At 43.5% G+C, this 23173-nt stretch overlaps 2 protein-coding genes across 2 annotated transcripts in view; both read right to left on the reverse strand.

Moving 5' to 3' along the window:
- The window catches only part of chsy1 (chondroitin sulfate synthase 1), a 73739-nt gene extending 61981 nt beyond the window's left edge, over positions 1-11758 (reverse strand). The window contains exons 1-2 of the mRNA XM_080769158.1: positions 10464-11758; positions 4468-4963 (exon numbers count right to left, since the gene is read on the reverse strand). Of these exons, the coding sequence (XP_080625284.1) occupies positions 4468-4963; positions 10464-10846 (879 nt within the window). The 5' untranslated portion in view covers positions 10847-11758. The remainder of the gene's footprint in view (positions 1-4467; positions 4964-10463) is intronic.
- A 4734-nt stretch (positions 11759-16492) lies between these two features.
- selenos (selenoprotein S) lies at positions 16493-23010 on the reverse strand. Its single transcript, XM_080763235.1, has 6 exons — positions 22736-23010; positions 20982-21107; positions 20125-20231; positions 19326-19409; positions 18824-18893; positions 16493-17978 (listed from the first exon to the last, which is right to left on the reverse strand). Exons 1-6 carry the CDS (start codon positions 22857-22859, stop codon positions 17890-17892), a joined length of 600 nt encoding a protein of 199 aa, XP_080619361.1. The 5' UTR covers positions 22860-23010; the 3' UTR covers positions 16493-17889.
- Positions 23011-23173: the final 163 nt, after the last annotated feature.

The following is a 23173-nucleotide window of genomic DNA, read 5'->3' on the forward strand; positions in this document are numbered from 1 at the left end:
AAGTGTAATCTGGTAGGTAAACACTATGCAGTGTAAGCTGGTAGGTAAACAAGTCCTTTTTAATACAATAACAAAGATTACTTGAACAGAGTACAGAGAATGGACCAGACGTTATTAGAGAAGAGAGGACAGTCACAGAGGGGCAGAGGACAGTCACAGAGGAATGACAGTGAGACAAGGGCTAGATGCAGAGAGGCAGACAGATGTGGGCGTGTTGAGACATCGCATGGTGGGGGAACGAAGCCGTGTGGGCGGCAGGCAGGCAGACTTCCTGTGAGTTGCTGAGCATGAGCAAGCTAAGTCTTATCTAGAAGTGTAGGCCTGCAGAGAGCGGTCGCAGCGTGAAAACACTCAAACGGGCAACACATTGTGAAATGAAGATGACAGTGTGGAATCAAACGCATTGTGAAATGAAGATGACGGTGTGAAACAGAAGTGGGGTTTTTGTTGTCTTAAGTCTTATTCTGACGGTTGATACAACATCTCGCAGCTCAGAGCCTGAGAACGTTGACATCACAGAGACCTCTGGACGCGATCCCATCGAAGGAGACAAACAGGGACATTCCAACGCCAAATATGAGCACAACTCTGGCTCACATTATTAATATGATCGTTTTTATATTCCTAAAAAAATTAAATTATTATGTAGCAGACTTTCCTGAAGAACTAAGTAATAAGAGACTGAAAGAAATAATGACGGTGAAAGGTGTCAGTGAGAGCTTTAATCAATTAAAGCATTATAGTGCGAGTGTTCTGCTAAAACATTCAACGGGAGTAGAGTTTCTTGGGAAAGAACTTCTCTAAACAAACAACTTCACAGTGATATCAGTAACACTGTGCAGACCTAAAGATAGGCCCGCTTCGTTTTTAAAGGAGAAAACATCAGTCACAAATCCACTCTGTAAACAATATGGCACAGCTTTCAGTCTGTCCGTTTAAACACAGCAAAAACAACAGTCTTTGTTTTACGCTGCTGCGCAAAGAGCAGCTGTGCAGGACCACTTGTCGTGGATCAGGGACGTGCAGAGAATGTTGGAGAGACAGGGGCTGAAAATTTGCGAAAATAGTTTAACGATAATGTAACTCTTGAGAGCGTAAAAACACTCAAGAGTTAAAGACCTAGAACGGTTCCATCAGCCAACTCTCCATCATTTAGCTGGTCCCCGGACCACCTGTAACCCCCTCAAGGACCACTGGTGGTCCCCAGCTGGACCACTAGCTGAGAGAAGCACCGCTTTAGAGAAGAACGGCGCTCAACAACAGCTCTCCGTCTTTGCGAGCAAACTTTAAACGGAGAGAGACTCTGTTACCATAGCAACTAGCTAGCTCACGCATGGCACATGCTAGGGCGCTCGACGAGGCTGATGAAAATGTTTCCATGATTTCCATTTGCAGCGGTGGTGGTAGAGAAATGATGGCTCATTTGGAGAGCCAAGTCTTGAATCACAGGCAACAGCCAAATCAATTACTGTAAGGTTACACGCAGCCGTAACCTCACGCCTGGGGAATCGGCTCGATGAGGAAAGGAAAATGCAACAATATACTCACTGCAGCAAAGTGGCAATCACTATCACATTATCATGATGGTAACAGCTCATAGAGTGCCTGTTCAAATCAATCACTATCACATTATCATGATGGTAACAGCTGAGCTCATAGAGTGCCTGTTCAAATCAATCACTATCACATTCTCATGATGGTAACAGCTCATAGAGTGCCTGTTCAAATCAATCACTATCACATTCTCATGATGGTAACAGCTCATAGAGTGCCTGTTCAAATCAATCACTACCACATTCTCAAGATGGTAACAGCTCATAGAGTGTAACTTTTACTGTATCAATGGTGTTGAAAAAAAGAAAGAGCCAATTACACCCCCCCCCCCCCGCGACCCAATGAGGCAGCACATAAGATGGCAATGCAGATAATTTTAAAAAGCCCTTTCATCATTCACTTTCATACAGTCAGTGCAATCAACAAAGGATCCTCTCTCTCTCTTCCTCTTTCCCTCTCTCCCCCAAAGCAGGCAAAGGCTTTCATCCTCCGTTTCCCATGCATGTTAGCCATATGAGCCATGCGTCTACGGTGAGGCCGTGTCTAGACGCGTCTCTGAAGAAAATAAATGAATGAACGAATGTGTATCTCCTCCTCCTCCTCCTCAAGGTAAACAGCCTGGGAAGGAGTCACCTCTGATGACTAAGCATCAGCGTATTTGATATCAAGCCTGCCTGTGCGTTGGCGTTATAATAATTTTGGTTTGGTGTGATATATTTTTAAACATACTTTCCACACAATAACCAGCTATGCCTATGAATGATGACACCATTTATTATCACAATCACTCCATCTCTACTACTTCCAGTCTCAACAGTGACTAAAGTGCTATGACTCATATCAACTAGTTTCAGAACAAAGATGGTCAAGCATAGCATTCTGTCAGGAATGTCATCACAAAAAAAGCATCCAATTGACCGTGCACAGCTGGTTAAACCCGAGGGTTACGTTAGCGAACATAAAGGACTAATATACACAAAAAGAACAGATTAACTAAATAAAAACATAAACTGGCCTAATCATGTAAGTTGGAGGACCCTTGCATAAACGTTGTCATATGGTATTAGGTAAGCTGGAAGCTTGCAATCAATATGTTTTATGGGAATGAGAGTTTGAGTCACACACACACACACACACACACACACACACACACACACACACGTATGTTATAGCTAAAAACTACCCATATATACATAATTTGTTTTCTTAGAATATGACGTGACACGTGGTAGATGGGCTATATTCAGATATGTTTGGATGAAGGTGGCAGAGGGACTGAAGGCTGGCTGATGCAGTGCACAGCGCCAGCTCAGAGCTCAGTGCTCAGTTCAATGAGCTCAATGAGTTCAACAACAAAGCATATGAATTGCAGTCTTTTGAACAGAGCAGAATATGCCGGTTCAGCCAGTTTACACTCAAGTCCCGGTAATATTCTATGCAGATGAATTTGGATGGGAACGTTTAAGGCATGTTGCAACACACAGTGTCTATACCGCGCAAAGAATGATTTATGGAGATGCGATTAAGGGCACTTGGTGTAGAATGCAATATGGGGAAGGTAAATACGATAAGCCAAACGAGACCTCGTCACACAAAGTGGTGCAACTGCAAGCAGAACAAACTACTATAGCCGTTTAACGTGCGACTTGTCCCACATTGTGACTGACAGGCATCAGTGTTCAAATTGAGACCCTGTCCCACATTATTGTGATGGGCAGGCATCAGTGTTCAAATGTTAGTCCCCTGATAGTTGGCTTTCTGTTGTAAAGTAGTCATATCTTTTCCTGCAAGATGTGTTTTTAAGCCCGTTTTAATGACACAATAAATATCCCCTATAGGCTACAGTACCAAGTCGGCCATACCACCATGACCAACATTAGTCCCTCAAATGAACATTTTGGATGTTCTGGTCACCTTAAAGTCTAGCACACCTGTGTGGGCACATCCCAGCGGATGTGTCATGTGTGGACAAAGATAGTAGAGAGTTTCATTAGGGTAGCATAACCTGCTAAAGTCTAATGCTTATAATGGCATGGAAGCTGAAAATGTGTTCTGTGGAAGAACAAAAACAAGTATACCGGTTTCCAGTTAAAAACAGACAATGTTTGACCAACATACAATTTGCAATGCCCAAAATTATGGCTGAAAAAACTTGTTAAAGCCACTGATTTAAAACAATACAGCTTAGAAAGCACAACGTCTGGGATGAGGAATTTTGATTGTAGCTTGGTTGGAACTAAGGACATCTTTCCTAAAGCAGACCTTGGTATGGCTGGAACCAAGGACATCTTTCCTAAAGCAGACCTTGGTATGGCTGGAACTAAGGACATCTTGGTATGGCTGAGAGGCAAACGCTCCTAGCAGACCCAGTCAATCTGTAACGCATTGAGTAAGTGACAATGAACCATTATGAATGCACGGAATGCCAAGCAATTAAATGGCATGCTTAGTAGACTCCTTTATACGCATTTCTATTCTTGGAGCTGTAGTCCACATACAAAAAGAAATGGGGCTGCCGCTGCCCCCTTAAATGGTCAATTAGTTGATTAATTGTTTGGTTTGGTTCGAGTTGGCCAAGTCTTTGTTTCCGTCAAAATGAAATATATGTCCTGCATTATTTACTAGTGGAAAATGATCCGCGCGCATCTGGCATGTACCAGAGAAGTCCTTCTGCTGCATTATTGCCTGCATTATTGAAATCTGGGGATTCCCCTCCCCAGATTTCTTACAGAAGCCGTTGAGGGCTGATGTCACCCTTCTGCTGTCTCTTACCTCGTAGGACCAGACACACTGGACCCCAGGATAGGTTTCTGGTTCACGGACTTCAGTGTTTTGTACAAAACAAAGAACGTTTGCTTTCGCCATCTTTGTTGAAGGGGGTTAGGGTTACGGTGTGTGTGTTGTATCTCTTACCTCGTAGCTCCAGACACACTGCACTCCGGCGAACCTCCGGACGCAGCGGCCCACCTCCACGTCCTCGTGCGTGGTGTACATCTCCCGGAGGCACTCCCCGATGTGCGGCACCATGCGCCGGAGCACCTCGCGCGACATGATCACCCCCGGCCCGCCCATGCAGAAGTTCTCGCCGGGCTCCAGCGCCAGCTTGCCCAGCTCGTCGCGGGCGCCCATGCCTGTCTGGCCCAGGAAGATGGCCTCGCTGCTGTTGAGGCTGCGCAGGAAGGCCTCCAGGCGGTCGCTCTTGATGTAGACGTCGTCGTCGGCCCTCATGAACCACTCGTAGCCGTCCAGGTAGTGGTCGTGCATGTACTTGAGCATCATGAACGACTTCTTCTGTGGCGGGTACGAGTCGTCCACGTTCCGCAGCGCCACGATGGGGATGGGGATGGACGTGTCCGAACCCTCGCTGGAGAAGAACTCCACGCGGCCCGGGATGTCCTGAGCCCACGTCCTAGTGAGAAGCACGGGGATGGGAGGGGGGGTGAAAGTTAGATACGAGTTACAATGTAGGCATTTAGCAGACGCTCTCAATCCAGAGCTATTTACAGTAAGCAAGAACAACACATGATAGTACATCAAATACATAGAAATAATCATCATGAGTAATACATAAGCTAAGAACCTAACTGCATATACACTATAGAGTGCCATATTTAGCCCAAGGAGTGTTTTTCGTGTATAATAACACCCTAGTTTGACATGCCACATGCTACTTAAAGCTTGATTGATCAAATAATTGCTATTAGACGATGAATTAATAATTGTGACAACTCAAACACCAGAGAGAAACGGGCAAACACAGACTGATTGAGTTATGCATGCATCAATAGGCTGCCGCTACACAACATACTGTAGACTGCATGGAATGAAGCTAAATACATTCTAAAGACTAAAAATGTAATGATGGGGGGGGGGGGGGCAGGCGCATGCCACATATAGGCTCTGGCCTGACAGCTCCTTGCGTGTTCGAGTCCCGTTCATGACGACCTTTGCTGCGTGTCTCTCCCCCTCTCTCTCTCTCCCTCTTTCCTGTCTGTCTATCAATAAAGACCCGTCTGTCTGTCTTCACTGTAACTATCAAGACCCGTCTGTCTGTCTTCTCTTCACTGTAACTATCAATAAAGACCCGTCTGTCTGTCTGCACTGTAACTATCAATAAAGACCTGTCTGTCTGTCTTCACTGTAACTATCAATAAAGACCTGTCTGTCTTCACTCACTGTAACTATCAATAAAGACCTGTCTGATTTCACTGTAACTATCAATAAAGACCTGTCTGTCTTCACTGTAACTATCAATAAAGACCTGTCTGTCTTCACTGTAACTATCAATAAAGACCTGTCTGTCTGTCTTCACTGCAACTATCAATAAAGACCTGTCTGTCTGTCTGTCTTCACTCACTGTAACTATCAATAAAGACCTGTCTGTCTGTCTTCACTGAAACTATCAATAAAGACCTGGCTGTCTTCACTGTAACTATCAATAAAGACACAAAACAACAGCCTGATGGAGGGGAAAGGAACCGGTATGAATAACGTGTTCCTTCCACGCGCTACGTCCAGCCAGGGAAAGGAGCAAGTAAGTCTACTTGATCTCTTCAAATACTATTTCATCTTAAAATAATTAATGAACGAAAATAGCCGATCTAAATGCTAAAATCAGTCGTGGGGACTGATCATTTTAAACCATGGGGCTGGGACCGTAATATGGGACAATCTATTGGTCTCACTCTCAAGCATTATTTATTTATTTGTGCCTTATATTTCCCCAAAGGAGAGTCAACTATTTTCTGTGTTTAAAACTGGCTGTCAACACATTTCACACACAAACACACGCACGCACACACACACACACACACACACACACACATGGTGCTGTTTAATCGGTGCTCATGTTAACAACACTACAGCAAGTGTCATAACTGAAGTGATTAGCATCTGTAAGCAAGCAAACATCGGATAATAATTACTCTGGGCAATATGTCTGCGTGTGTGTGCGTGTGTGTGTGTGTGTGTGTGTGTGTGTGTGTGTGTGTGTACATTGACAGGATATAATATATTTCAATAAATATATTAAAGATCTGTACACTAAGTGGGAGATGAAATGAAACTGTACTTGATATGTAACTGTAATTCACGCTCACAGCGAGATGCTTTTGCAGATGTACACTGACTAACACACATGCATGTTGTTCTTCCCCCCCAAAAAAGGCAGATTATGTTCCTCGTGACCCGGCTAAAGTGTGACAAAACAGCACTATTTGAGTCTCCTCCAGATCCATTTAAATTAACATTCACAGCATGTTTTAGGACAGTCGGTCACACATTTCAAGATAATCATTAATTATGAAATGACACACACACAAATGACTGTACATTCACAGACACACACAAATGACTGTACATCCACAGGCACACACACAGCTGTACATTCACAAACACACACAAATGACTGTACATTCACAGACACACACAAATGACTGTACATTCACAGACACACACACACACACACACACACACACACACACACATGACTGTACATTCACAGACACACACAAATGACTGTACATTCACACACACACACACACACACACACACACACACACACACACACACACACACACACACACACAGCTGTACATTCACAAACACACACAAATGACTGTACATTCACAGACACACACAAATGACTGTACATTCACAGACACACAAATGACTGTAGATTCACAGACACACACACACACACACACACGACTGTACATTCACTGACACACACAAATGACTCTACATTCACAGACACACACAAATGACTGTAGATTCACAGACACACACACGTGACTGTACATTCACAGACACACACAAATGACTGTACATTCACAGACACACACAAATGACTGTACATTCACAGACACACACAAATGACTACATTCACAGACACACACACAAATGACTGTAGATTCACAGACATACACAAATGATTGTACATTCACAGACACACACAAATTACTGTATGGTTACAGAGTTACAGACAAAAGGGTCCATTTGGTTACAACCTATCATTTATCTGGGGGGACCCCCTGGAACTCCCTCAAGGACCCCTGGGGGTCCCCGGACCCCACTTTACGAACCAGTCAGTCATCTATAGCATTGGTTCCCAACCTTTTTACACTGAAGTACCACCTCAGAAGATATTTGGCTCTCCAAGTACCACCATAATAACTGAAGTTAAAATACAGAAGTGTATACCTTCCCTTTTTGTTCCATTCCTAAACCAATAATGCTGCTGCTCTGACAAACTCTTCTATTCTATAAAATAAAACTTAACGGCTAGGTGTGCTGTCATGCTCATTTCAGCACGGCTGGAGAGCCTATTTCAACCAATTGCTTGGTCAGAAGAACTACCTGTAGTAATATAAATATTTCATTCCACTTTAGTCTTTTTTCTCCTTTTTTGGGAGACTCCTCTGTGTACCACCAGAGGGGGGCTCAAGTACCCCTGATCTATAGGAGGCAGAGGCCTACTACTGCTGAGTGTGGACTGTGTCAGGGGCTAAAGTCAATGAAAGAGGCCTACTACTGTGGACTGTGTCAGTCCAGAGCCAGGGGCTAAAGTCAATGAAAGCACACACCAGAGACGGGAGGAGACGTGAAGTCACAAAGCAGTAAACACAGAGATCAATAGAGCCGTCTGCCATGGCAGCCTTGGAGGAACCGGAGCGGCTTAAGGCCGCGATGGTCCAAACACTTAATCAAAGGGTTCTTCATACATTTTCAAGGAGATAACTGGAGGCTATATGGCCGTTTTTAACTGCGTTTTCCCATCACGGCTCAGATTTACACAAATGGAACTTGAAAGATGTCGACTGCACCGACACGTCAACATCAACTTGGGGTTCTATTTCCGCGTCATATTTATACACACAGCGGATCGAATTATGTTGTTAAATGACGCACTGTTGTGTGTTTAAAAAAAACAATATACATGCCCCAAGGGTGTTGTTATTTTCTCAGATAAGCAATAAGGCAGTTAAGATGTGGAAGCTGTGCAGGATATATAAAACAGCCTGAGGAATCTTTTCACTAAATGTTTAGGACGATATATGTATCCGGTACAAAAACACAGGTTCTTTTGTCTTGTTGACAGTCAACACTATAATTTGTCAAGACTCTAAAACGCATCCCCATTCCCCAATACAAGAGCCAGGGCTGTCGGCAGGCAGACTAGCGTGTGTCTAAAGACTACTGAGGCAACGTTCACAACTGAGAGACAGCTGTCTCCTCTCTGTCTCCTGTCTCTTCTGTGTGTCGTAGGGGCCATTCACATCTGAGAGATTGATTGTTGTTCCACTTTTGCTTTGACTAGGGATGCACCGAATAGGAAATTATTGGCCGAAACCGAATACTGAATATAAGAAACAGTTGGCCGAAAACCCAATATGATTCATATTATATACTGTATATATATATTATAGTATATATACCAGTTTTTGTACATACCTTTGTTGTAGGGTTACATCAGGGGTGCTCAAAAGGTAGATCAAATTCTACCAGCTGTGCAGGTAGATCGCATGTACATGCCTCTAAATAATATTTTAATTAAAATATATACTAAAAGAAAAAAAACTATTGTGGCTTCTGTTCTGCCACTTGAATTTAGGTGACTTGATTGATTGACATCAAAAAAGGGCCCGTCAGCTCAAACCCACAATGCAATATTTTGCTTTCAAGAGTGTTGCTGTGCAGCACAAACATTGCTTTTGTGATTTTCATTACAAATGAAATACTAAAAACCCTCCCTATTCCACTCCTCTATTTCCCATTCCAGGTCTTATGTTTTTCCTTTATTAATTGTTACTGCACTGTTGCGAAGATTTCTTTCTGTACCCTGTGATTGAAAATAATACAATTATTAATCGTAACACCATTGCCGCTATTCCAAAGCCCCCTCATGTATCTTCAGCATAACATTTTGTTTCGGTGGGTAGATCTTGTTTAGCTGGTCATTTTTAAAGTAGCTCCCAAGTCAAAATAAAAGTGGTCACCCCTGGGCTACATGGCAATTGCATTGATTTATTACATCTTGATCATTTTATCACAACAATCACCCTGGTTCTTTGACAATTCGGTTTTGGCACTACATTGTATCAGATGTGGTATGTTATCTATGTAGCCCCTTTAGGTACCCTCAGCTACCTGTCCCAAAAGGGGCTATAGGTATCTATGGTTGGCTACATTGTATCAGATGTGATATGGTATCGTTACTATGGTAGGTTACATTGTTGTAAATAGGTTTTCAATGTAGGGGGTCCAAGGACCCAGGGCAGGGTGGTCTTTTAGAGATGGGACCCAGGAACATAGGTACGCTCCCCCCAGGGTAGGGTGTCTTTTAGAGATGGGTTTGATGGGTTGATATCTGGTTGGCTGCATTGATTGTACCCTATCAGATGTGTTGTTGTACCCAAAGCATGCTGTGATTGATTCACTGTGTTTGATACAATGTTGCTGCTTGTCTCAACCAAAGTGTTGCCAGTGGAATGTGGATACAGTTAGTCAGTCTGACTGACTGGACGATTGCTTCTTTAACGCAATTTCCAACAAAGCCAGCAGAAAATTAGAGAGCAGCGGTATATATATAACGAGCAGGGCTGAAATTACAGTTACACACACAGGGAGCTATAGGAGAGTACAGACAGACAGACTGACAGAACGCAACTGACGTGTACAAAAAAGCTAGACTGAGATTTATAGAGGAAAGAAAAAGCAGCATTCCTTCACTGTCATGAAGGAATGACGCACGCGCGCGCGCGCACAAAAACACACACACACACACACACACACACACACACACACACGTCATAGCTGGAACCTTGCATTCAATATTTTATGTAAATGAAAGTTTGAGTTAAACTCAGACCCAGACACACAAGCGCACGCGCACACACACACACACGTACCTGTGCGCGGCCACGGCTCGGTTGTTCAGGTACTTCTGGGCGGTCATGACGCCGACGAACAGGAAGTTCTTGGAGCGGACCACGGGGCTCCCCTTTTCGGCGGCCGGCGAGCCGTCCTGCGGGGGCCACGACAGGAGGTGGTCCTTCATGGTCCGCGGACCCCCTCCTCCCCCTGCGTTCAGCCCGCAGCCCCCCGGACCACCACCGCCGCCACCGGCCCCAGCCCCGCCGGGGCCCCCCGGACTGTTGGCTTTGCGTTTCTGGCCAGCCTTCTTGAGCTCGCTCGCCTTGGGCAGGATGAGCCTGGAGGCCAGCGTGAAGCCCAGGACCAGGCCGAGCAAGACGCTGAACCAAGCTCTGCGGCTGCGACCTGCCATGCCCATTAGCTACAATACTATACAATACAATGATCTGTTGTCTGGAGGAAAGGACTAGTTCAATGCAATAATTATCTGTTGTCTGGAGAAGATAACTAGTTCAATGCAATAATGATCTGTCCTCTGGAGGAGAGGACTAGTTCAATGCAATAATGATCTGTCCTCTGGAGGAGATAACTGGTCCTCTGGAGAAAATAACTAGTTCAATACACACTGGTCCTCTGGAGAAAATAACTAGTTCAATACACACTGGTGTGTGCTCTGGCCAAGATAACTATAGTTAAATGCACTGTATACACACTGGTATGACTATGAGCCAAAATAAGTTAAAATCCAGATCCGTTCCGTTGTGTGTGTCTCTCTGTCTCGCCGTTATAAGCCGTTAGAATGAGTCTTTGGTTTTGGTGGATTACAAAAAGACATCAAATAACGTGTTCTTCTTGTGTCCCTCAGTCAGTCCAAATGAAGAAACACGCCGGCCTCACAACACACACACTTCTCTTCTTCTCGCATGGTTTTATATTTTAGGAGGAACGCGTTTTTCTCCTCCGATCGGCTGCTTCTTCTTCCACTTCCAGATGCATACGTAGCATCACAGCAGCCTCCATAAACACACACACACAGTCCCTCTAGCCTAGCGGGCTGTCTGTAGCCACCTGAACACAGCTCCTCTAATCCGCGGAGGAGGAGGAGGGCTCGATCCCTGCAGGCTCGAACCGTCAAGCTAACATTCTTCTGTTCCTCCGACATTCAGTCACCGAGTGAAATCAAAGGCGTTCGGTCACATTTATACTATAGCCGCTGCTGCTCCACTCCAGTGTGTGTGTGTATGTGTGTGCGTGCGTGCGTGCGTGCGCGCCGTCCCCCATTGCATTTGTGTCCGTTATGTTCTCGCCATTGTGAGAGAATGTCGAAGTGGCGACGATTTCACTGACTGACGAATACTGACGAGAGAGCAGAGAGGACTGTCTGCTACCGAGAGGAGTGGCCAGGTCTGACTGTCTGCGGGGGAGAAACAAGTAAAGCAGGTCTAGGAAAACAATGAACAAGGCTAAAAGAGGGAGGGAGGCCTTCTTTCAACATAATATTACACTGATTGATTGATCGATTGATTGATTGATTGATTATTGTATTCACAGTTTGTAGAAAGGGTACAGTTAAACAAAAATAGCCTAAAGGTCAATATAAGACAAACAAGACGTTTTCGGGCTGGGTTGGGCGTAAAATGTCTGGGCTGGCCTGCCCAAGTAGGGCGCAGGTATGCCTGTTGAGAACTCTAGTTTTCGCTGGCTGCCGGGCGCGGCTGCACTAATAACTTTGGGGCAGGCCCGTCAACAGTTTGAATGGACAGGTATCATTCAAAATTGAGACATTGAAAAAGAAGGACGACTGGGGAGGGATCAACATGGAATGTCAGAATATGTCAGCTCCATATATGGAGATCTAAGGGTTTGAGGTCAGATGTAGAATTGCTGGCCGGCTCCATATATGCAGATCTAGGTCTTTTCCATGTATCGCTGCCTATTCGGGATTTGATGAGGTCAGTGTCGTGATCTTCATGGAGACAGCCATATATGGAGCGTGTCACAAGGTGTGATAGACGGTCACAATCAATAAAACGAAACTGAGGGGGGGGGGGGGGGACATTTTCCAAATGGCACCGGGCCTGCTCCATTAGCACAAGACCCACTACATCTATGGTAACCTCGCGTCACCAGGCTTTCCACCTCGGAGGAAAGCCTGGTCTGTGTTACTAAATTGCCGTGTGAACCGGTCTGGAAGGGATGGTATCGCTACGTCATGTTGTAGTCATTGTTTTGTAGTCATCAGGGAGGAACAATCAATCTGAACTTCCTTTTCCCTCAAACCGGAAGAATAACAATAAAAGCTCTCGTAGCCTGCAGCTTTTATTGATAAAAATCGGTTTGAGGGAAAGGGAAGTTCCGATTGAGTGTTCCTGCCTGATGACTACAAAACAATACTACAACATGATGTAGCGATATCATCCACTCCCGATCGGATCATAAATCCGAAAAGGAATGCTGCCCAGGCTGGCTATTTATGGTGTGAAATGGCACGAGGGACCCCACAAAAAGACCACGCACAAAAATTGCTGTGCACAAATGTGCCCTTTTCTTGGGTTTGGGCCACTGCACCCCCCCCCCCCTTCCCTTCAGTGCTCTCTGCCCTCAGCTTTACTAATGACATATAGTTCAGTGTTGAAAATGAGTGGCATTCCACTTTAATGGTTGCTCTCAGCACTATCAGTATGTCATTGATTGAATGTTTAAGGCAAGCCCTGGCTCTATACAGTATATGTGTTTTTTTCCCCACATACGCTGAAGAAGCCAGTTGCATCTGCCGAAACGTTGGTTTTTATTCTCTGTGTCCTATTCCAATAAAGTATCGGCACTTTGGCTAGTGTGGCCACACCTTTGTCTTTTCATTTTCAAGACTTCACATTTAGATTGTTCTACCATCGACCGGCAGTGCGGCACCACTACTAAGACTGCTGTGCATCTTGTATGGGGGTCCCACTCCCTGGCATAATATATTTTCAAATGGGGGTCCACAGACAACTAACCTATTTATTCATTTGGGGATCCTTGACTTGCAAATGTTTGAGAAATACTGGTTTAAACTGCCTTATGAAGCGAGCCCAAATAAGCACTTTAGAAACTAGCCCCCAAAAAACCCAACTACCAATAACTAAGCAACTTTACAGAAAAGCAAGCCCAAAGCCGCTTATAATAAGCGGACATGGCAACACTGGTGCCGACGAGTCGTGCACAGTGATTTGAGCCAATGAAGCCGCCGTAGACGTAGATCTATCAGTGTTGCCAGATTTTGTGAGCAACCAAATCTAGGAAAACAAGCCCAAAAATAAACCACTATGGTATGCACTTGCACAAACCTATACTGGATTGATGGATTGATAGATTGATTGAGTCAATACAAAAATCAGACCTGTCTGAAGTGAGTGGTACTGTACTGTACTGTACTGTACTGTACTGTACTGTACTGTACTGTACTGTACTGTACTGTACTGTACTAGCCCTCCTCTCTGTGTCTGTGTGTTAGGCTGTGCAACAGTGACACTTCGTGGTGAACAAACGCTTTAACGCTATTTTCGTGCTCGGACACAGCCAGGGACACAGGGACAGACCTAGGGACACAGCCACACACATAGTTGTCTATAGGAGTGGTTGCACCACTCAAAAACTGCTACGAGGATAAAGCCTTATAAACACTAAGACATGTTTACATCAGGGTCCTCCATTTTCAATTCATCAGAACATTTAAAGATACTGTACAAATATACACTTCTACGAAGGAAACAAAAAGGAAATCATATATAGAGTTTAAGAAAGTAAAAACCACACCTGTGTCCTAGCCTCGACGACCTTAAGCCGTATGCAAAGGCTCAAGTTATGTAATTTAGATAGCATTATATGTATACATAGCACTAGTGTATACTATACGCATAGTTTCATTATATATGCGACCAGGGCACTTAGGCACGGAGTTTTACTCAGAGCATAGAATATAATGCGTGTGCGCGCGCGCACACACACACGCACGCACACACACACACACACACACACACACACACACACACACACACACACACACACACACACACACACACACACACACACACACACACACACACACACACACACACAGTCGTCCTGTAAGACAAGATAGCAGTTAAACAATCATGATAAAATTGGGAATAAGCATGGCAGACTATACTAAAACCCCAACCTGTCGGACTGCAGCCTACCACCCGCAATCTGTTCTCTCTCCTCCAGGTAGGATTGCATCCAGCTCACTGATGTGCTATCAAAACCAATTGCTTTATCAAGTATGTGGTTTACGGTGTGGAAAGCCTTTTGGAGGTCCAGCATGACCATGCCGCAGTATTTGCCAGCATCCATCTCGTGTTTGATGTGGTCGCTCAAATATAGATGATTGCTTGATTGATTGAATCAATACTTTTGCAGAAAAAAGCGCAGGAAAGTACAGTTCTGCTAACTTTTCTTCTGCTAAAGAAAAAGTGTTATTTCTTTTTAAAACATTCTTGTTAAACGCAACTTCTGACATTTACAACAAGCGACTTTACAGGGAAAACAAGCCCAAAGGTCGCTTATAATAAGCAGACATGGCAACACAGAAGTATCTGGGCTCTGATTGGCTGAGAGGCGTGCGTTGACGCACCCATGATGATGAACTTAGAGCTTTTTTATATACATGGGTCTAGACCAGTGGTTCTCAACCACTGTTTAGGGACAGGTTTAAAAATAAAATAAAATTACCCCTGAAGAAAATGTTTGTACCCTGGTATAAAATGCCTATCTGACTGGGAGGGGAGGGGGGGGGGGGGGGGGGGGATCAATGAATGTCCCCAAGTGATAAAAGCAAAAAGATGAGTCAATCATCATCGTTATCGATATGCTGAATAGGCTACTTGTCGAACAGACTCTCTGAGGGAGATTTGACTGGGTCGTTCACTGTCTGTTTTGATGGCTTGTTAACGACCGTCATTGTCTCATTGATTGACTAAACAACATCTCCAACTACATCTCTCTCTCTCTGACTTGCACTGTTTGTAGTCTGAGTCCGAGTTTTTTTTAGGGGATATCCCTCCTCCTCATGAAACTGAGGGTGTCATCAAATGGTGGTCCGTGGCTCAAATGGGTCTGAGAGGCTAAATGTCATCAAATGGTGATCCGTGGCTCTAATGCTGAATAAATAATGGAAAGGTTGCAAACCACTGGTCTACAGTCAAAAAGTATGATTTGCTGCAGACTGTGAACTTACATTATAAGCAGTTTTCCATTATCTGGCAAAGCCAGATTTAAGATTCATAAGACTTTGTCGCCATCTAGTGTCATGTCCCATAACATCAACAGGTGTCGAGTGCTTTTGGGGGAGCTGAATAAAGGTCACGTTAGGAATTAGAATTATAAATGAATATAGTCGTTGGAATGAGTTCTGACTGAGGACAGCATTTAATTTAAATCGGTTTCCGTCCTCTCCATCAGAGAGCAGTCACTTTCACTATAAGTGACATCTCAGAATAAATAAAGGGTGTTAGGGGTCGTTTCAGTGGGTCATTTTGGTGGATATAGTGCATTACATTCACACACCAATGGTAGAGAAAACCTGCACATCGAGAGCAATTAGGAGTTCAGAGTCTTGCTCAAGGACACTTTGACACTAACTCGGGGGGAGCCCGCAGGGATCGAACTGGGAACCTCACGTTTCCGGACACTCTACCAAACCAAGGACATTACACAGAGTCATACACAGGTGCCAGTGGTTGTAGACAATACTCCTATAACCTAACGACATGCTGCCACTGTCACAGGTCTGGTCCCATGAAAGGAGATGAGTTGTCCTGTTCTCTCGTCTCACAGCAATTTGTATCTCCAAATCCCTCAGATGGACATGCCCTCGGTACACTCATGTGAGGGTACCTACACTAGGGGACACAGGGAGAACATGCACACTCCACACAGAAGGGCCCTTTGGCAACCCATCAGTGCCCGTATAGGCACTGATGACTGATGGGAGAGAACACGCCCCCAGCACCATCGGTGTCAATTTCTTACACAAATAAATCGAATTAATAAATAGAAACAACTGTAACTTTGTCACTACATCTTTATTGCATAAAAGGTGCATTACCATGTTCCTTAATATTCCCTTGCACCTTACAATTAATCAGAACAACAGAGCAATGTGAAAATCTCAACTAAATTATTTGAAACGTATTCCGTTGTGCACTTAATTGCATTACCACTGTATATATATTTTTTTTTACGAGAGCACTGCAGTACTGCAAAGCAGAAACACCTACTGTAAGCCATGGTGGTGCCTACACATCCACAAAGATAATACAAAATAATATATTACAAAAATAACACACCAACTCTGAAATACATCAGCCAATCCCAGTGGGTGAGTTACCATTTACAGGAATGACATCATTAAAAGCTGACAAGTCCACGATGCCAACACAGTTACACTAGTTGGCAAAAGTATAACGTTTTACCGCATTTGGTTTCAACATCTTTTTTTTCCTCTTCGTTTCGTAGCATCATCAAAGGCCATAATGATTAAAGGACCACTTCACCACTTTTCAACCTATCATCATATAATTAGTCTTCACTAATGTTCATGATAAAATAGCACAATTGTTTTCTACTCAGTCTGAAACCCGTCCACCAGTGATATCATGTTAGGCAGATTATTTTTAAACAACATTTAACAATCAAATTTGTATTATCGTGAGAACGATGGCTTCCATTTCCGCATTGCAACTTTTCAGGAATAGAAAGCCTGCGGTTTCTAGTAGCTTGGATTCCCCATCAATATCACTGGTGGACAGGTTTCTGAACTGCCCACAGCCCTCCTATGAGACACAGACTGGTTTCTGAACTGCCCACACCCCTCCTATGAGACACAGACTGGTTTCTGAACTGCCCACAGCCCTCCTATGAGACAGACTGGTTTCTGAACTGCCCACAGCCCTCCTATGAGACACAGACTGGTTTCTGAACTGCCCACACCCCTCCTATGAGACACAGACTGGTTTCTGAACTGCCCACAGCCCTCCTATGAGACAGACTGGTTTCTGAACTGCCCACAGCCCTCCTATGAGACACAGACTGGTTTCTGAACTGCCCACAGCCCTCCTATGAGACACAGACTGGTTTCTGAACTGCCCACAGCCCTCCTATGAGACACAGACCGAGTAGGGGGGAAAAAGTGGCATTTTATCATGAACATTAGTGAGGACCAATTATATGAAGATAGGTTGAAAAGTGCTGACGTGTTCCTGTAAGGCAAAACATAATAAACCATTTTAAAAGGGGTGGCAGGTATCTTTAAAAAATAAAAAGCTTTTGTAGGTAACTGTGAAGGCATGGTGATATCTGCCAGCTCCGTTCAGCAGGTCAGTGTGTGTCCTCTGGGGTCGGAGTTGAGCGGTCGGTCAGCCAGTCACAGTGACCGCCCACTGGCTCCAACCTGCTTTAACCTCATCCTCCTCCTCCAGCAGAGGGCCCTCTCCTCCCAGGTCTAAACCCACAGCTGGCTCCTCCTCCGTCTCCACTCAGCGGATTGTAGCCTGGTAATAAATAAATAAATAAATTATAAAGATTGTAGCCTTGTAATAAATACAATAATAAATTATAAAGATTGTAGCCTCGTAATAAAGATTGTAGCCTGATAATAAAAATAATAATAAACTAGATAAAGTGCCCGTCGGGGCACAGGTCTCCTGCAAACCTTTGAAACATTATGTTAATGACATTTAGAAGATTTACAATACCTTCCTGGGGTTTTGTTTATGTGTGTAATATGTGGTTTTAGATGTTTTAGTATTTCAATGTGTCTGTGATGTCACTTCCTTCCTGGACTACATTGTCTCAGTAAGCTCCACCCACGCAGCAGATTGCCGTGTCGGCCAGATTCCCGGAAAAGCTTGCCCCAGCGGCATTCTGCCGCGTGGGTGGAGCTTCATTTCCATCCACCAGCTGTCTAAAAACCCGGGAGAGACCCTGGCAGACAGCGTCTTTTGGCCACGCATGGAAGTTCAGGTGTGTCCAGGCTGTGTGACAGCCCTCCCCCTCTCCACAAGGAGGGGCAGTGCATCAAGGCATCATGGTCATTGTAGGAATTCAGCAATCCAGTCAAAGCCTAGTAGTCAAACACCCAGACTACATTATTTTTTTCTGACCATAGAGTGCAAATTTCAAACTGTGCTACTGTTATCTACTACAGATACTATTAACATTAAGTGACTGCAGTTTCTTCCAGCGGTGAAATGTCCCTTTATGGGATCAACCTCTAGCCTGTCAGCCTGGCGAAGTAGTTCCAGCTTTAGTAAAAAAACAACACAACACGAAAGCAAGTGGAAAAAGACAATGGTAGCAGATTGCTTTAACAAAGCTGAATGAATTCACTACATACCGCTCCTTAGAGACGTCTTGTCCTTCTTAGGTTTCAGCACTGTGGATGACGAGCTCTCCTCTTCAGTGTTCTGTCATGTTATATAGGGTTGGGAGAGTCACTAGTATTTGTATAGCACCTTTCATGACATGAAATGCAGCTCAAAGTGGTTTTACAGAGCAAAAAAGAAAATGCATGAAACCGCATTAAAATAATAGCAAAAGCGGTAGTGAATAAGGCAAAACAGTGAGGACATGAATAACGACACAGATCATTAAAAATCAGCTAAAAACTCAAATGAGTCTTGAGCTGTACGTGCTTTAAACTATCGACACAGGTTTACACCGTCTTGGTGTAAGCCAAGATAGTATAGTGTGGTAATACATAGGCTAGCCTTACATTTTACTGTACATTTTTAGTATACTGTGGTACTACTGTACATATTAATTAGTATAGTGGTAATACATAGCCCAGCCTTACATTGTTCATTCAATCAACTTCAGTATGATTTAACCTGGCTTACCTGCACAGGCTTTGCTTTGTAACTCTTTCCTTCTTGCATGTTGTCCCACATTTCTATTTTCTGCCTCCTTTTCTCCTCCTCCAGCTGTTCGGGGCACAAGAGGCAAACAAAAACATTTGGAGGAGAGGTTCAATGACAATGTACTGCTGGTATCATGTGGCATGTTGACCCACGGTGTACTTTACATTAGGACTACATGAGGACTATTTTCCAAAGCGTACCACATGTATTTTATTTGTGTTGTGCACGCCAGTGGATTCCAGTATGCAATGGAAACTAAGAGACTTACTTGCGATAGGTAATTCAACACATAACATTTAATTTTTGTTTTGCTTTTGTTTTTGGTCAAAAATAAATGTAAACTGCAGTTCCAGGAGAAAAACTTTATTATGATTTAATAATGAAATATCTAACATTGGATTGGATTATTCAGCTGTGTTTGGCAATTTAATAAAATGCCTACTATGGATCAAATATAAACATAAAGAAAATGAGGCCGAAGACTATTACACAAATTCACCTGCTGCAGTCTCTCAGAACAGCGCTGCCTTGGCACGTTGTGAGCTTGTAGATTGTGAGCTTGTAGATCAGCTCATCAAGTTCATCTCTAAACAGAGCTGTCTTGGCATCGAGTTAATCTCACCTGTAGCTGTTTCTCTCTGAACAGCGCTGCCTTGGCATCAAGTTAATCTCACCTGTAGCTGTTTCTCTCTGAACAGCGCTGCCTTGGCATCGAGTTAATCTCACCTGTAGCTGTTTCTCTCTGAACAGCGCTGCCTTGGCATCGAGTTAATCTCACCTGTAGCTGTTTCTCTCTGAACAGCACTGCCTTGGCATCGAGCTCATCCTGCATCTTCTTCCTGGCTGCTTCTACGGCCTCTTGTCTTCTCACCACGAACACGGGATCTTTAAGGAAAATGTCAACGGATGCTCAATATCCATTTCTTGCCTTATTTATGATGTATTGTTAAAAAGAAAAAAGCTCTCTATAACTCAAATTTCTACTAATAGACAAGAGACATGAATGTTTTTATTCTATTCACTATACTATACCATAGGACAGTGGTTCTTAATGTCCTTGAGGGAGTTTCAGGGGTCCCCAGCTAAATGATAGTTAGAATTAGAATAGGCACCAAATGAACCCTTATGGGTCTGTAACTGAGAGAGTGTACAAGTGGAAGTTAAATTAACATTTATTGTGGTCCCAGAGATAGAAATGCCATTAAATGGGGGTCCATAGCCTGGCCCTAATGCATGTCAAACTGTGGGTCCTTGAAATAAAAAATCCAGTGTGAAGTGAGGGGCGGCAATATATTAAAGTCTAACTCATGTTGATTAGGTGATGTAATGGTGATATAAAACAAACGGTGCCAACACATACATTAAACGCCAATAACAATAAAGAGACAATATGACGTAAAGTTTCCCATTGTCAATGGTGTTTACAAAACAAACATTGAACTAAAGACAAACATTAAACCTGTGTATAGGATTAGGAGGGGCTAAAAATGGTTGAGAAAATCTTCTCTTATGGGGGTCCCTGGCATATCCTTTCAAATGGGGGTCCGTGGGGCTAATAAGTGTCAATTTGTGGTTTTTTCCCTCCGCAAATCTCACTAATTTACAAAACAATGCGTTTTGAAAATTGGCACTTACCCTGCACAGTGTCCGGGGCTGAATTCCTGTTGCTTGCTCTTCTTTTGCTCAAGTACTGGATCAACAGGTACACCGCCACGGTCAACAACAGCAGGTACCAGCCGTACTGGGACAGAACATCCACAGCTGTGGATGTAGAAATAATATATCAGTCAATAAGAGCAGGTACCAGCCGTACTGGGACAGAAGTTAGAACACCTCTCGCTGTGCGTGTAGAAATACATGAACCCATTGAGACCTGAGGACGATTCTACAACATGTCTTCCAAATCCTGACAGTTTTCTGAAGAAACCTATTTTTCTATGTCAGTTGTCCTCTGTCCTCAAACATTTTCATGTCAAGGACCCCCAAAAATATATCTAAATGGCCGTCGACCTCCATCTGAAAATGTTGTTCCAGGGATCCTCCAGAAGCAAAGATTTGAGTTCAAAACGTTCACTCTGAAAGAATATATATTCAAAGACTTGCACCACATTTTCACTATTTTTCAAAAGCGCCGCGGTGCGGCGCTCTGTGCCACACTATGAGCTTGTAGATCTGCTATTTTTCAATAGCTAAAGTACTGAGACAGAATACCTCCAGCTGTGGATGTAGAAATACATTCAAATCAGGGCAGGAAACCAAACCACACACCATGACTATGCATTCCAAAATGCAACAGCTGCAATGCTGCATACAGGATAGGTGGGCAGTAAGGCACCAGAGCCATAGAGTAAGACAGAGTTGTGACATTAAGGGGGCAGAAAACAGCCCGGTCACGTGTTTCATGTAACTTGTTTGTTTGCATTCCGTAAACGTCCGGTTCAGGCCTTTGTCACAGTGAACAGAGTTGTTGTAACCTCTTACTCTATGGCTCTGGTAGGCACTACGCAAAATTGTCTATTTTGTCCAAAATGTTTAAAAATAAATAAAATATAATATATATTTGAAAAATGGTCTTAATAAATGTAAAGTGTACATGATGTGAACATGACGCGGTACATCATACATTATCAGACTTCAAAGTTCAATTTCCGGTTTATGCCCCAATATCAATACATTACTGGATATACAGGTTTTGGAGCAATTGCAGAAAAATTAAGACATCAACTGTTTAAGCATGTTCTATTATAAGATAACATTTAATATTATAATTTCCCCAACATTTTGGGGGATAAACGCCAATACTTAACACCGAGGTGCCCATTCACATTTATGCTGCGCATGTTTCATTTCCACCAGGAGCGGGTGCAAGGGATCTATGCCTGTGATACAGAATTTACGAAGTATATGAATGATCACACACATTCTAGGTCTAGTGCCCAGTGCCCACCTATCTGTTGCCAACAGCCAACTCTGAACAATTGATTGATTATATGCAGATTTTATGAAAAGGTAGCCGTTACTGTTGGGTTGAAGCTCAGTGTACAGTCAACAAGTTATTAAACTACTGGACGGTTCAACATTAACTAGTAATTAAACTACTGAACGGTTCAACATTAACTAGTTATTAAACTACTGAACGGTTCAACATTAACTAGTTATTAAACTACTGAACGGTTCGACATTAACTACGACACTTCCTGGATCTCAGAAAAGTTAGCAGGCTAGCACAGCATGCTCCATTATCAACCAATAAGCAGCCGTCTAACTGAGTGAAAGCGTCCTATTGTTGTGTTGTTAGACAAAAGACACAAATAAAACATAACAGCTCATATATATATATATTATATATATGTCTATGTAACGGCTAACTAGCTCCAGGCTAACCGTACCAATGTGCTGAATGAAGCTGAAGTCCTGGTTCTGTAGAGGCTGGTGTTGTTGTTGTTGTTGTTGTATCTGAGGCTGAGGAACTCCTTCCTCATCCACATCAGTGATCTCCACTCCGTCGTCCATGGCTATTAGTGAGTATAGCCTGGGATAATAGATTAATAGTATTATTATCTGTTGCTGTGTAGATTATTTCAGCAGTGTGTGACAGACCAGACAGTCAGTCAGAGCTGTGCAACACCGTCAGCCATCTTTGTTGACATTAGCTTCGCAGCAGCTAAAGCTAAAAGATCTTGCAGTGTTGCCAGATAGAATGAGAGGAATAAGCAGACCAGGTATTGACTGTGAAAACAAGCCCAAATGAAAATGGCAATGCAATCTGCTGTTAAAAAAAGAAAAAATATATAGAACAAATATTTTGTTATAATTCTAACACCACA

This window comes from Protomyctophum bolini, assembly GCF_963924005.1.
Source record: "Protomyctophum bolini genome assembly, chromosome: 1".
NCBI classification, from domain to species: domain Eukaryota; kingdom Metazoa; phylum Chordata; class Actinopteri; order Myctophiformes; family Myctophidae; genus Protomyctophum; species Protomyctophum bolini.